The 15,370-nt window shown below is 48.5% G+C and overlaps 1 protein-coding gene across 1 annotated transcript in view; it reads right to left on the bottom strand.

Annotated features, from left to right (window-relative positions):
- LOC106575088 (parathyroid hormone 2 receptor) overlaps positions 1-15,370 on the bottom strand; it is a 106,932-nt gene that overhangs the window by 57,404 nt on the left and 34,158 nt on the right. The window contains exons 5-8 of the mRNA XM_082964377.1: positions 14,866-15,049; positions 7,575-7,728; positions 7,242-7,302; positions 6,751-6,817 (exon numbers count right to left, since the gene is read on the bottom strand). Coding sequence (XP_082820503.1) covers positions 6,751-6,817; positions 7,242-7,302; positions 7,575-7,728; positions 14,866-15,049 — 466 coding nt within the window. The remainder of the gene's footprint in view (positions 1-6,750; positions 6,818-7,241; positions 7,303-7,574; positions 7,729-14,865; positions 15,050-15,370) is intronic.

Below are 15,370 nucleotides of genomic sequence, written 5' to 3'. Positions count from 1 at the left end.
TACACCAGGGAGTCACTAGGGAGCAGGGACAGGTATGCTGTACACCAGGGAGTCACTAGGGAGCAGGGACAGGTATACTGTACACCAGGGAGTCACTAGGCCACTAGGGAGCAGGGACAGGTATACTGTACACCAGGGAGTCACTAGGGCACTAGGGAGCAGGGACAGGTATACTGTACACCAGGGAGTCACTAGACCACTAGGGAGCAGGGACAGGTATACTGTACACCAGCGAGTCACTAGGCCACTAGGGAGCAGGGACAGGTATACTGTACACCAGGGAGTCACTAGGCCACTAGGGAGCAGGGACAGGTATACACCAGGGAGTCACTAGGCCACTAGGGAGCAGGGACAGGTATACTGTACACCAGGGAGTCACTAGGCCACTAGGGAGCAGGGACAGGTATACTGTACACCAGGGAGTCACTAGGCCACTAGGGAGCAGGGACAGGTATACTGTACACCAGGGAGTCACTAGGCCACTAGGGAGCAGGGACAGGTATACTGTACACCAGGGAGTCACTAGGGCACTAGGGAGCAGGGACAGGTATACTGTACACCAGGGAGTCACTAGGCCACTAGGGAGCAGGGACAGGTATACTGTACACCAGGGAGTCACTAGGCCACTAGAGAGCAGGGACAGGTATACTGTACACCAGGGAGTCACTAGGCCACTAGGGAGCAGGGACAGGTATACTGTACACCAGGGAGTCACTAAGCCACTAGGGAGCAGGGACAGGTATCCTGTACACCAGGGAGTCACTAGGGAGCAGGGACAGGTATGCTGTACACCAGGGAGTCACTAGGGAGCAGGGACAGGTATACTGTACACCAGGGAGTCACTAGGCCACTAGGGAGCAGGGACAGGTATACTGTACACCAGGGAGTCACTAGGGCACTAGGGAGCAGGGACAGGTATACTGTACACCAGGGAGTCACTAGACCACTAGGGAGCAGGGACAGGTATACTGTACACCAGCGAGTCACTAGGCCACTAGGGAGCAGGGACAGGTATACTGTACACCAGGGAGTCACTAGGCCACTAGGGAGCAGGGACAGGTATACACCAGGGAGTCACTAGGCCACTAGGGAGCAGGGACAGGTATATGGTACACCAGGGAGTCACTAGGCCACTAGGGAGAAGGGACAGGTATACTGTACACCAGGGAGTCACTAGGCCACTAGGGAGCAGGGACAGGTATACTGTACACCAGGGAGTCACTAGGCCAATAGGGAGCAGGGACAGGTATACTGTACACCAGGGAGTCACTAGGCCACTAGGGAGCAGGGACAGGTATACTGTACACCTGGGAGTCACTAGGTCACTAGGGAGCAGGGACAGGTATACTGTACACCTGGGAGTCACTAGGCCACTATGGAGCAGGGACAGGTATACTGTACACCTGGGAGTCACTAGGCCACTAGGGAGCAGGGACAGGTATACTGTACACCAGGGAGTCACTAGGCCACTAGGGAGCAGGGACAGGTATACTGTACACCTGGGAGTCACTAGGGAGCAGGGACAGGTATACTGTACACCTGGGAGTCACTAGGCCACTATGGAGCAGGGACAGGTATACTGTACACCTGGGAGTCACTAGGCCACTAGGGAGAACGGACAGGTATACTGTACACCAGGGAGTCACTAGGCCACTAGGGAGCAGGGACAGGTATACTGTACACCAGGGAGTCACTAGGCCACTAGGGAGCAGGGACAGGTATACTGTACACCAGGGAGTCACTAGGCCACTAGGGAGCAGGGACAGGATTACTGTACACCAGGGAGTCACTAGGCCACTAGGGAGCAGGGACAGGTATACTGTACACCAGGGCGTCACTAGGCCACTAGGGAGCAGGGACAGGTATACTGTACACCAGGGAGTCACTAGGCCACTCGGGAGCAGGGACAGGCATACTGTACACCAGGGAGTCACTAGGGCACTAGGGAGCAGGGACAGGTATGCTGTACACCAGGGAGTCACTAAGCCACTAGGGAGCAGGGACAGGTATACTGTACACCAGGGAGTCACTAGGCCACTAGGGAGCAGGGACAGGTATACTGTACACCAGGGAGTCACTAGGGCACTAGGGAGCAGGGACAGGTATACTGTACACCTGGGAGTCACTAGGCCACTAGGGAGCAGGGACAGGTATACTGTACACCAGGGAGTCACTAAGCCACTAGGGAGCAGGGACAGGTATACTGTACACCAGGGAGTCACTAGGGAGCAGGGACAGGTATGCTGTACACCAGGGAGTCACTAGGGAGCAGGGACAGGTATACTGTACACCAGGGAGTCACTAGGCCAATTGGGAGCAGGGACAGGTATACTGTACACCAGGGAGTCACTAGGCCACTAGGGAGCAGGGACAGGTATACTGTACACCAGGGAGTCACTAGGGAGCAGGGACAGGTATACTGTACACCAGGGAGTCAATAGGCCACTAGGGAGCAGGGACAGGTATACTGTACACCAGGGAGTCACTAGGGCACTAGGGAGCAGGGACAGGTATACTGTACACCAGGGAGTCACTAGGCAACTAGGGAGCAGGGACAGGTATACTGTACACCAGGGAGTCACTAGGCCACTAGAGAGCAGGGACAGGTATACTGTACACCAGGGAGTCACTAGGCCACTAGGGAGCAGGGACAGGTATACTGTACACCAGGGAGTCACTAGGGAGAAGGGACAGGTATACTGTACACCAGGGAGTCACTAGGCCACTAGGGAGCAGGGACAGGTATACTGTACACCAGGGAGTCACTAAGCCACTAGGGAGCAGGGACAGGTATCCTGTACACCAGGGAGTCACTAGGGAGCAGGGACAGGTATGCTGTACACCAGGGAGTCACTAGGGAGCAGGGACAGGTATACTGTACACCAGGGAGTCACTAGGCCACTAGGGAGCAGGGACAGGTATACTGTACACCAGGGAGTCACTAGGGCACTAGGGAGCAGGGACAGGTATACTGTACACCAGGGAGTCACTAGGCCACTAGGGAGCAGGGACAGGTATACTGTACACCAGGGAGTCACTAGGCCACTAGGGAGCAGGGACAGGCATACTGTACACCAGGGAGTCACTAGGGCACTAGGGAGCAGGGACAGGTATGCTGTACACCAGGGAGTCACTAAGCCACTAGGGAGCAGGGACAGGTATACTGTACACCAGGGAGTCACTAGGCCACTAGGGAGCAGGGACAGGTATACTGTACACCAGGGAGTCACTAGGGCACTAGGGAGCAGGGACAGGTATACTGTACACCTGGGAGTCACTAGGCCACTAGGGAGCAGGGACAGGTATACTGTACACCAGGGAGTCACTAAGCCACTAGGGAGCAGGGACAGGTATACTGTACACCAGGGAGTCACTAGGGAGCAGGGACAGGTATGCTGTACACCAGGGAGTCACTAGGGAGCAGGGACAGGTATACTGTACACCAGGGAGTCACTAGGCCAATTGGGAGCAGGGACAGGTATACTGTACACCAGGGAGTCACTAGGCCACTAGGGAGCAGGGACAGGTATACTGTACACCAGGGAGTCACTAGGGAGCAGGGACAGGTATACTGTACACCAGGGAGTCAATAGGCCACTAGGGAGCAGGGACAGGTATACTGTACACCAGGGAGTCACTAGGGCACTAGGGAGCAGGGACAGGTATACTGTACACCAGGGAGTCACTAGGCAACTAGGGAGCAGGGACAGGTATACTGTACACCAGGGAGTCACTAGGCCACTAGAGAGCAGGGACAGGTATACTGTACACCAGGGAGTCACTAGGCCACTAGGGAGCAGGGACAGGTATACTGTACACCAGGGAGTCACTAGGGAGAAGGGACAGGTATACTGTACACCAGGGAGTCACTAGGCCACTAGGGAGCAGGGACAGGTATACTGTACACCAGGGAGTCACTAAGCCACTAGGGAGCAGGGACAGGTATCCTGTACACCAGGGAGTCACTAGGGAGCAGGGACAGGTATGCTGTACACCAGGGAGTCACTAGGGAGCAGGGACAGGTATACTGTACACCAGGGAGTCACTAGGCCACTAGGGAGCAGGGACAGGTATACTGTACACCAGGGAGTCACTAGGGCACTAGGGAGCAGGGACAGGTATACTGTACACCAGGGAGTCACTAGACCACTAGGGAGCAGGGACAGGTATACTGTACACCAGCGAGTCACTAGGCCACTAGGGAGCAGGGACAGGTATACTGTACACCAGGGAGTCACTAGGCCACTAGGGAGCAGGGACAGGTATACACCAGGGACTCACTAGGCCACTAGGGAGCAGGGACAGGTATACTGTACACCAGGGAGTCACTAGGCCACTAGGGAGCAGGGACAGGTATACTGTACACCAGGGAGTCACTAGGGAGAAGGGACAGGTATACTGTACACCAGGGAGTCACTAGGCCACTAGGGAGCAGGGACAGGTATACTGTACACCAGGGAGTCACTAAGCCACTAGGGAGCAGGGACAGGTATCCTGTACACCAGGGAGTCACTAGGGAGCAGGGACAGGTATGCTGTACACCAGGGAGTCACTAGGGAGCAGGGACAGGTATACTGTACACCAGGGAGTCACTAGGCCACTAGGGAGCAGGGACAGGTATACTGTACACCAGGGAGTCACTAGGGCACTAGGGAGCAGGGACAGGTATACTGTACACCAGGGAGTCACTAGACCACTAGGGAGCAGGGACAGGTATACTGTACACCAGCGAGTCACTAGGCCACTAGGGAGCAGGGACAGGTATACTGTACACCAGGGAGTCACTAGGCCACTAGGGAGCAGGGACAGGTATACACCAGGGAGTCACTAGGCCACTAGGGAGCAGGGACAGGTATACTGTACACCAGGGAGTCACTAGGCCACTAGGGAGCAGGGACAGGTATACTGTACACCAGGGAGTCACTAGGCCACTAGGGAGCAGGGACAGGTATACTGTACACCAGGGAGTCACTAGGCCACTAGGGAGCAGGGACAGGTATACTGTACACCAGGGAGTCACTAGGCCACTAGGGAGCAGGGACAGGTATACTGTACACCTGGGAGTCACTAGGTCACTATGGAGCAGGGACAGGTATACTGTACACCTGGGAGTCACTAGGCCACTAGGGAGCAGGGACAGGTATACTGTACACCAGGGAGTCACTAGGCCACTAGGGAGCAGGGACAGGTATACTGTACACCTGGGAGTCACTAGGGAGCAGGGACAGGTATACTGTACACCTGGGAGTCACTAGGCCCCTATGGAGCAGGGACAGGTATACTGTACACCTGGGAGTCACTAGGCCACTAGGGAGAACGGACAGGTATACTGTACACCAGGGAGTCACTAGGCCACTAGGGAGCAGGGACAGGTATACTGTACACCAGGGAGTCACTAGGCCACTAGGGAGCAGGGACAGGTATACTGTACACCAGGGAGTCACTAGGCCACTAGGGAGCAGGGACAGGTATACTGTACACCAGGGAGTCACTAGGCCACTAGGGAGCAGGGACAGGCATACTGTACACCAGGGAGTCACTAGGGCACTAGGGAGCAGGGACAGGTATGCTGTACACCAGGGAGTCACTAAGCCACTAGGGAGCAGGGACAGGTATATTGTACACCAGGGAGTCACTAGGCCACTAGGGAGCAGGGACAGGTATACTGTACACCAGGGAGTCACTAGGGCACTAGGGAGCAGGGACAGGTATACTGTACACCTGGGAGTCACTAGGCCACTAGGGAGCAGGGACAGGTATACTGTACACCAGGGAGTCACTAAGCCACTAGGGAGCAGGGACAGGTATACTGTACACCAGGGAGTCACTAGGGAGCAGGGACAGGTATGCTGTACACCAGGGAGTCACTAGGGAGCAGGGACAGGTATACTGTACACCAGGGAGTCACTAGGCCACTAGGGAGCAGGGACAGGTATACTGTACACCAGGGAGTCACTAGGCCACTAGGGAGCAGGGACAGGTATACTGTACACCAGGGAGTCACTAGGGAGCAGGGACAGGTATACTGTACACCAGGGAGTCACTAGGGAGCAGGGACAGGTATACTGTACACCAGGGAGTCACTAGACCACTAGGGAGCAGGGACAGGTATACTGTACACCAGGGAGTCACTAGGCCACTAGGGAGCAGCGACAGGTATACTGTACACCAGGGAGTCACTAGGCCACTAGGGAGCAGGGACAGGTATACACCAGGGAGCAAGGTGTCACTCCACTCTTCCAAGGGGCAGAAGCTTCTGGCCAAGAGAAAAGCAGATTAAATCCTCTCTTCGGATTTGAGTTCTTCAAGAGTATTATACATAACAAGAGTTACAGTCTGGGAGCTACAGCAAGTAGTTTATGCATGATAAAAAGCCACCAGATCTTTGTGAGGACCAGCACTTCTTTTTTGTATGTCAGCATTTCTTGGCACCTGGCTTTCAACTTCTCTCTTATTTGTGTCTTTATTTAATTTATTTATTTTATCTCCCGAAATAAGAACTTCACCCAGAGACTCCAGTTGTGGAGATGTGCAGAGCAAACTAAGCTATTAGCTTGACCAAAGGTGCTAAAACTTGAACATGAATTCAGCTGTACTAAGAATAAAACGCTTTTTTTAAACCAAGATAGGAGTCAGCAATGTAACCTTCTAGTAATGGACGCAAATGACCGGATTCTCGCCTCATTGGCAATGATTGATGAATTGGGGAGAGGCATTATCATGTATTATACTGCAATTGAAGTCACTTACACCAATGGCTGTAAGGATGGGAACTTGATAGATCCATTTAATGTTACCCGCACTTAACTCCCAGCATCTGTAGAGAGAGAGAGAAAGAGAGAGAGAGAGAGAGAGAGAGATTAGAGTACATTTGTACTGCAGAAGTTCTTTACTGCTCTCAAAACAGTGCATGCCGAGGTGCAACAAAAGTGTAGTCTCTCTTGCCAGACTCAGGGCTCTCCGCATGCACAGCAACTGTGAGGAAGAGGCAAAGGTGTGCAGCTGCAACAATAAGGCAAGTAGGCCGCTGACAATGAGAACAAGAGTTCTGCAACCCCTCGGGAGAACCTGTCTCCAAACCAGATGTTTGTGGGGAGCCTAGACTGCTGATGCACAGAGTTCATCTCAGCAGGCTCCTGCATGCTGCCATGGGCTCCACCACTTAAAGTGTGTTGCTGGAGGTGTATGTGGAACACGGATATGGTAGGTGAATCAGGGGGCGGCGTGTCACTCTCACCCACCGTGCATCTGCCAGCGTTGCCCGGACAACAGCCCAGGCGGCGACGAAGAGAGCAGGGACACCTGTAATTAGAGAGGACAGTGATTGCTTATTGCGGTCTTAAGATCTTCAGTACGCTGAATACATTCAATTGATAAATGGCAAGAGCAGTGAGATTTTTGTTTCTTCTTTTAAGATATAAAATTAGCCCCACACACCTGCAACAAGCAAACTCATATGTCGTTGTGCTTTTCCTATTTTGAATAGCAGCTATAGTAACAGGTGGCCGTCAACAACATGAGCGCTGTTGTGATTGGGTGACCGCATGCGTTTCTAAGACGGCAGAGCAGCTCACCCCATCCAATCAGGGTAAAGCCCCACAGGTATTTGGTGTCCGAGTAGAAGGCCATGAAGATGAGGCTGTGGAGGAACAGCCCCTCTACCAGGATCCAGTAGTAGTTGGTTGCCAGGAAGTAAATGAAGAGCAACACAGTGATCTTGCATCCAACCTGGTAAAATCAACAGCTTGTTAAAAACATCCTGTAGTGCAAAGATCTGTGGTCCAGTGGTAACACTTTCGGCTCCATACACATATGCAGCTCCCTGCTGGCGACCAGGGTTCTAATCCCTGCGTGCTCCCTTCTCACTGTCTCCTCCTCACTTATCTCCCACTCTAATCTATTTGTCAATAAAGCACAAATGAAAAAAAGGGATTGTTAGTCCCACCAGCTGAACCACGCAGAATGCTTTGTGACCACAAAACAGATCCTGACTGATTGAAGTATTAGTCACAGTAGGGATTTCAGATGTGTTGGTGCCTACAGTTTTAGCTGGAAACAGAAGTTTGTTTATCTATTGTCACGTTTGTCATGATTTACCTGCAGAGGGAATAGTATTTTTTTTAATAGAAATGCAAACTAGATAGTTAACTAAATAGTATGTTTTTCTAGTAATAAAAATTAAGTTCTGGGAAAATAAAAACCTTTGAATGTTATTCTCTTTCCCTAATGTTTGTCTGTCGTGATGGAGATATTTGAATAGAGGAAATTGCCGCCTGCCTGGGGATATCCTGACAGAGGAAAAACTGGAACAACAAGATGGCGCCGACAGAGATGGTCGCCTCGCTTCGAGTCCTATTTAGTTTTTTATGTATTATTTCTTACATTGTTACCCCAGGAAATCTTAAGTCTTATTACATACAGCCGGGAAGAACTATTGGATATAAGAGCGACGTCAACTTACCAACATTACAACCAGGAATACAACTTTCCCGAAACGGATCCTCTGGACCAACACTCAGGACAATGGATCTAATCCCAGAAGCCGATCTAAAACAACGGCACCACAGAAGGGGCAGACGGAGCTGCCTGCTGGTCAGGCTCCGTAGACCTGCACATCGCCCACTGCTCCCAAGTATACTACTCGCCAATGTCCAGTCTCTAGACAACAAGGTAGATGAAATTCGAGCAAGGGTTGTCTTCCAGAGAGACATCAGAGATTGTAACATCCTCTGTTTCATGGAAACATGGCTCTCTCAGGATATGTTGTCGGAATCGGTTCAGCCACCGGGCTTCTCCATGCATCGCGCCGATAGAGATAAACTCCTCTCTGGGAAGAGGAAGGGCGGGGGTGTATCTTCATGATTAATGACTTGTGTAATCATAACATACAGGAACTCAAGTCCTTCTGCTCACCCGATTTAGAATTCCTTACAATCAAGTGCCGGCCATATTATCTCCCAAGAGAATTCTGGTCAGTTATCGTCACAGTGGTGTACATTCCTCCTCAAGCAGACACCAAGACTGCCCTCAAGGAACTTCACTGGACTCTATGTAAACTGGAAACTATATATCCTGAGGCTGCATTTAGAGTAGCTAGGGATTTTAACAAAGCAAATTTGAGAATAGGGCAACCTAAATTCTATCAGCATATTGACTGCACCACGCACGGGTGTAATACACTCGATCACTGCTACTCTAACTTCCGAGATGCATACAAAGCCCTCCCCCACCCTTCCTTTGGCAAATCTGACCACAACGCCATCTTGCTCCTACCGTTTTATAGGCAGAAACTCAAACAGGATGTACCAGTGACTAGAACCATTCAACGCTGGTCTGACCAATCGGAATCCACGCTTCAAGATTGTTTTGATCACGCGGACTGGGATATGTTCCGGTCAGTCTCAGATAACATCGATCTATACGTTGACTCTGTGAGTGAGTTTATAAAGAAGTGCATTGGAGATGTTGTACCCACTGTGACTATTAAAACCTACCCTAACCAGAAACCGTGGATGGATGGCAGCATTCGTGCAAAACTGAAAGCGCAAACCACTGCATTTAACCACGGAAAGAGGTCTGGGAATATGGCTGAATATAAACAGTGTAGTTATTCCCTCCGCAAGGCAATCAAAATGCCGGTTCAGGGACAAAGTGGGGCCGGAATTCAACGGCTCAGACACGAGACGTATGTGGCAGGGTCTACAGTAAATAACGGACTACAAAAAGAAAACTAGCCATGTCACGGACATCACGCATCCAGACAAACTAAACACCTTCTTTGCCCGCTTTGAGGATAATACAGTGCCACCGTCGCTTTCTGACGGGCCGCCCCCAGGTGGTGAAGGTAGGAAACAACATCTCCACTTCGCTGACCCTCAACACTGGGGCCCGACAAGAGGAAAATAACCTCAACATAACAAAGGAGATGATCGTGGACTTCAGGAAATAGCAGAGGGAGCACCCCCCTATCCACATCAAAGAGACAGCAGTGGAGAAGGTGGAAAGTTAAGTTCACCCAAAACCCTGACAAATCAAGAGCATCCTGTCGGGCTGTATCAACCGCAAGGCTCTCCAGAGGGTGGTGTGATCTGCACAACGCATCACCGGGGGCAAACTACCTGCCCTCCATGATATCTTACATTACTCATATCATATGTATATACTGTATTTTATACCATCTATTGCACCTTGCCTATGCCGCTCGGCCATCGCTCATCCATATATTTATATGTACATATTCTCATTCACCCCTTTAGATTTGTGTGCATTAGGTAGTTGTTGGGAACTTGTTAGATTACTTGTTAGATATTAGTGCACTGTCGGAACTAGAAGCACGAGCATTTCGCTACACTCGCATTATCTGCTAACCATGTGTATGTGACCAATAAAATTTGATTTGAGGTCTTCAGGTACATGACATTCTCAACTGTTGATCCTCTTTTCCCAGTCATTTCCCACTGCGGCTAAGCTTAGACTCACAGTATGACAAACAGTATGAAGAGACTGTTGATAAAGTTCAGTTCAAGGTGAGGAATATGAGAACACAGAAAATAACTGATGCAGTGTTGTTTTCCATTGAAGTCACATGGCGTTGCCACCGCAAGGTCATCAACATTATCAAAGACGTTGGTTACTTGTGGCAGCGGTAGTGCTGCAATCCACCATGCACGCATAGAACATGGATTTGAATCCCCAGCCACTTTCTCCCCTCCACAAACTATACATCCACAGTAGATCTACATTCTGAACTGTCTAAATAAAGAGAAAAATACGGGAAAGAACTCTGGGCCTGTCTGAATACCCCTACCTGCGATCTAAATAGTACTGACAGGGTGGAGTGGTGCCTGGAAAATAACCTCTCCATCAACGTCAACAAAACGAAGGAGCTGATCGTGGACTTTAGGAGACAGCAAAGGGCGCACACTGCCATTCACTGGGTCGCAGTGGAGAAGGTGAAAAGCTTCAGGTTCCTCGCCGTACACATCACTAACAATCTGAAATGGTCCACCCACACAGACAGCCAGTTCTTCAGGAGGCTGAAGAACCCGGTTACTCAACCCTGCACCTTAGAGGCTGATGCCCTATGCACAGTACATAGAAATTGAACACTGGTCACTTGAATAATGTTTATATACTGTTTTACCCACTTCATATGTCATATTTTGTGAGCTCCCGAGTGGTGCAGCGGTCTAAGGCACTGCATCTCAGTGCAAGAGGTGTCACTATAATACAGTTCGAATCCAGGCTGTATCACATTCAGCCGTGGTTGGGAGTCCCATCGGGCGACGCAAAAACTGGTCCGGGGTAGGCCGTCATTGTAAATAAGAATTTGTTCTTAACTGACTTGCCTAGTTAAATTTTTTTTAAATGTATATACACTGCGTGCACAATTATTAGGCAAATTGTATTCCTCGGGATTAATTTTATTGTTGAACAAACACAATGCTCTCAGTCAATCCAAAATGTTATTGAACCTCAAACCTGAATGTTTAACAAAGGAAAAGTGAGTTTTGTCTTTCTCAGGGAAATATATGTGTGCACAATTACTAGGCAACTAAATTACAAAAATAATTTCTCAACTCACTTGTTTATTCTCAATTTTTTGAGTAAGTGTAACAGATAAGTAACACAAAATGACAATTATATAACATTTTTGGCCTTTCAAAAATATTCAGTGACCAATATAGCCACCCTTATTTTCAATAACTGCCATGAGCCTTCCATCCATGGAGTCTGTCAGTTTCTTGATCTGTTCACGATCAATTTTTGCTGAAGCAGCAACCACAGCCTCCCAAATGCTGTTCAAAAAGGTGTATTGTCTTCCATCACTGTAAATCTCACATTTGAGAAGGGCCCACAAGTTCTCAATATGATTTAAGTCAGGTGAGGAAGGGGGCCAGGTCATTATTCAGGCATCTTTGAGGCCCTTGCTGGCTAGCCAAGCAGTAGAGTACTTGGATGCATGTGATGGAGCATTGTCCTGCATAAAGATCATTGCCTTCTAGAATGCTGAGGACTTCTTCCTGTACCACTGTTTGACGAAAGAATCTTCCAGAAACTGGCAGTAGGTTTGGGAGTTGAGTTTCAGTCCATCTTCAACCCGAAAAGGTCCAACTACCTCATCCTCAATGATAGCAGCCCATACCAGTACCCCTCCTTCACCTTGCTGGCACCTGACTCAAAGTGGTGCCCTGTGTCCATTACTGATCCAGCCACGGGCCAATCCATTTGGTCCATCAAGAGTCACTTTCATTTCATCTGTCCATAAAACCTTTGAAAAATCTGTCTTCAGGTATTTCTTTGCCCAATCTTGACGCTTCAACTTGTGAATCTTATTCAGTGGTGGTCTTGTTTCAGTCTTCTTGACCTTGGCCATGTCTCCAAGCACTTTACACCTTGTACTTCTGAACACTCCAGGTAGGTTGCAGTTCTGGAATATGGTGGCACTGGAGGATAATGGGTTCCTGGTAGTTTGACGTTTAATTTTTCTCAAGTTTTTTGCAGTTCATTTGCGCCTTTTCTTCCCCATGCGATTTTTGCGCCCCAGTTGACTATTCGCAACAAAACGTTTGAATGTCCGGTGGTCACACCACAATAGTTTATCTATTTAAAGGGTGTCGCATCCGTCTGAAAGGCATTTTACATTTTTGGCTTTTCAGTGTCAGTTAAATTTCTTTTTTGGCCCATTTTACCTGAGGTAATGAGGCAGCCTAATAATTATGCACACCTTGATATAAGGTGTTATTCACTTTCGCCACACCCTCCCTCATTACACAAATACATATCACCTGAAAATGATTAAATCCAATAAGCATTCAAGTTTATATGGTTTGGAGTTCGAAAATGTGAATAGAAACAATGATAAGATCAGAATACTCACTTGCCTAATAATTGTGCACGCAGTGTACTGTATTCTAGTCAAGGCCTATCCTATTTAACTATTGCTGTACAAATACTATTCTATCCATATACTATCCATAACGTCTATACATGCCATCATATACATATATACACACACACTGAACAAAAATATAAATGCAACAATTTTACTAAGTTACAGTTCATATAAGGAAATCAGTCAATTTAAATAAATTCATTAGGCCCTAATCTATGGATTTCATGAAGAGAAAAAAAGTAGGGGGCGTGGATCAGAAAACCAGTCAGTATCTGGTGTGACCATTTGCATCATGCAGTGCGACGTCTCTGTCACAGAAAATGTCGTACTCTTCGGCGAATATGTCGCATGGGAGAGAGAAGGACCAAGGCGCAGCGGGATTGTGGACACTCATGTTTATTACTGACAAAACATGTAAGGCATCCACTTGAAAAACAACACTAGACAGTACTCACGACATGGACAGTCTTGCAGGCTATACAAAACGCAGTGCAAAATCAATTCCCCACAACCCCAAAGAAAAACACACACACCTATATAGGACTTCCAATCAAAGGCAACTATACACACCTGCCTTCAATTGGAAGTCCCAATCACCAACACAACATTTAACAAACACAAACCACCTGCCACATCCTGACCAAGACTAAGCAATACGCCCTCTGCTGGTCAGGACGTGACAGTCTCTTTCACATAGAGTTGATCTGGCTGTTTATTGTGGCCTATGGAATGTTCTCCCACTCCTCTTCAATGGCTGTGTGAAGTTGCTGGATACTGGCGGTAACTAGAAGACGCTGTCGTACACGTCAATAGCGAGCATCCCAAACATGCTCAATGGGTGACATGTCTGGTGAGTATGCAGGCCATGGAAGAACTGGGTCATTTTCAGCTTTCAGGAATTATGTACAGATCCTTGCGACATGGGGCCGTGTATTACAATGCTGAAACATGAGGCGATGGCGGCAGATGAATGGCACGACAATGGGCCTTAGTATCTCGTCATGATATCTCTGTGCATTGAAATTGCCATCTATAAAATGCAATCGTGTTCCGTTATCTGTAGCTTATACCTGCCCATACCATAACCCCACCGCCACCATGGAGCACTCTGTTCACAATGTTGACATGAGCAAAGAACAAAGTTAAAACAGGTGTACCAGTGTCCATCGAAGGTGAGCATTTGCCCACTGAAGTCGGTTACGACGCCGAACTGCAGTCAGGTCAAGACCCAGGTGAGGACGACGAGCACGCAGATGAGCTTCCCTGAGATGGTTTCTGACATTCTTTGGTTGTACAAACACGCAGTTACATCAGCTGTCTGGGTGGCTGGTCTCAGATGATCCTGCAGGTGAAGAAGCATGATGTGGAGGTCCTCGGCTGGCGTGTTTACACGTGGTCTGCGGTTGAAAAAGCCTTCCAAGTGAAGCTGGTTGAGAGAATGCCAAGAGTATGCAAAGCGGTCATCAAGGCAAAGGGTTGCTACTTTGAAGAATCTAAAAATGATTTGTTTAACACTTTTTTGGTTACTACATGATTCCATATCTGTGGGACTCCCAGGGTCAAGGGGTCTGAATACTTTCTGAAGGTATATATATTATATTTTATATTATATGTATATTTATACTCCGGACTCCGATATTGACCACCCTAATATTTCTATATTCCTTACTTCCATTCTTTTACTTTTAAATGTGTGTGTATTGTTGTGTATTGTCAGATATCACTACACTGTTGGAGCTAGGAACACAAGCATTTCGCTACACCCACAATAACATCTGCTAAATATGTGAATGCGACCAATATCATTTTGTTTCATTTAGATTTGATTGTATTCAATGTGTATTCATCAACCCCCCCCTATGTTGTGCTGTTATTTATGCGACGACACTTGAGAGCAAGCATTAGTAGTGCACTTCGTACAGCAAACAAACTGACCTTGAAGTTGAAAGGAAGAACATTACAGTACTCACAAACTGGGAGTTGTCAAGGGGCATAGCAGAGATGGTCTTGTAGTTGTCCATGAGCGCTGTGTCAAACTCCTGCAGACCTCCGTTGGTGTGGACCACCTTGTCTTTGACAAAGATGCTGACGGCACGCAGCATGAAGGACACGAACAGGTGCATGTGGATGTAGTTCCTGGTGCAGTGGAGGCGTCTGCATGGCAGGCAGACAGGTGTAAAACACTCAAGGCTCAACAATCACTATATTCAATCAATGAAATGTATTTTATAAAACCCTTTTACATCAGCAGTTGTCACAAAGTGCTTTACCCAGCTTGAACCTTAAAGGGCAGGCAAAGCAGTCACTTTAACCATACCCACATGTACATACTACCTCAATAAGCCTGACTAACCGGTGTCTGTATATAGCCTCGCTACTCTTATTTTCAAATGTCGTTTTACTGTCGTTTTATTTCTTTACTTACCTACACACACACCTTTTTTTCCCGCACTATTGGTTAGAGCCTGTAAGTAA

This window comes from Salmo salar, chromosome 17 (assembly GCF_965601325.2).
Source record: "Salmo salar chromosome 17, fSalSal1, whole genome shotgun sequence".
Taxonomy (NCBI): domain Eukaryota; kingdom Metazoa; phylum Chordata; class Actinopteri; order Salmoniformes; family Salmonidae; genus Salmo; species Salmo salar.
The sequence above is the reverse complement of the archived record's forward strand: the minus strand, read 5'-3'. Positions and strand labels throughout refer to the sequence as shown.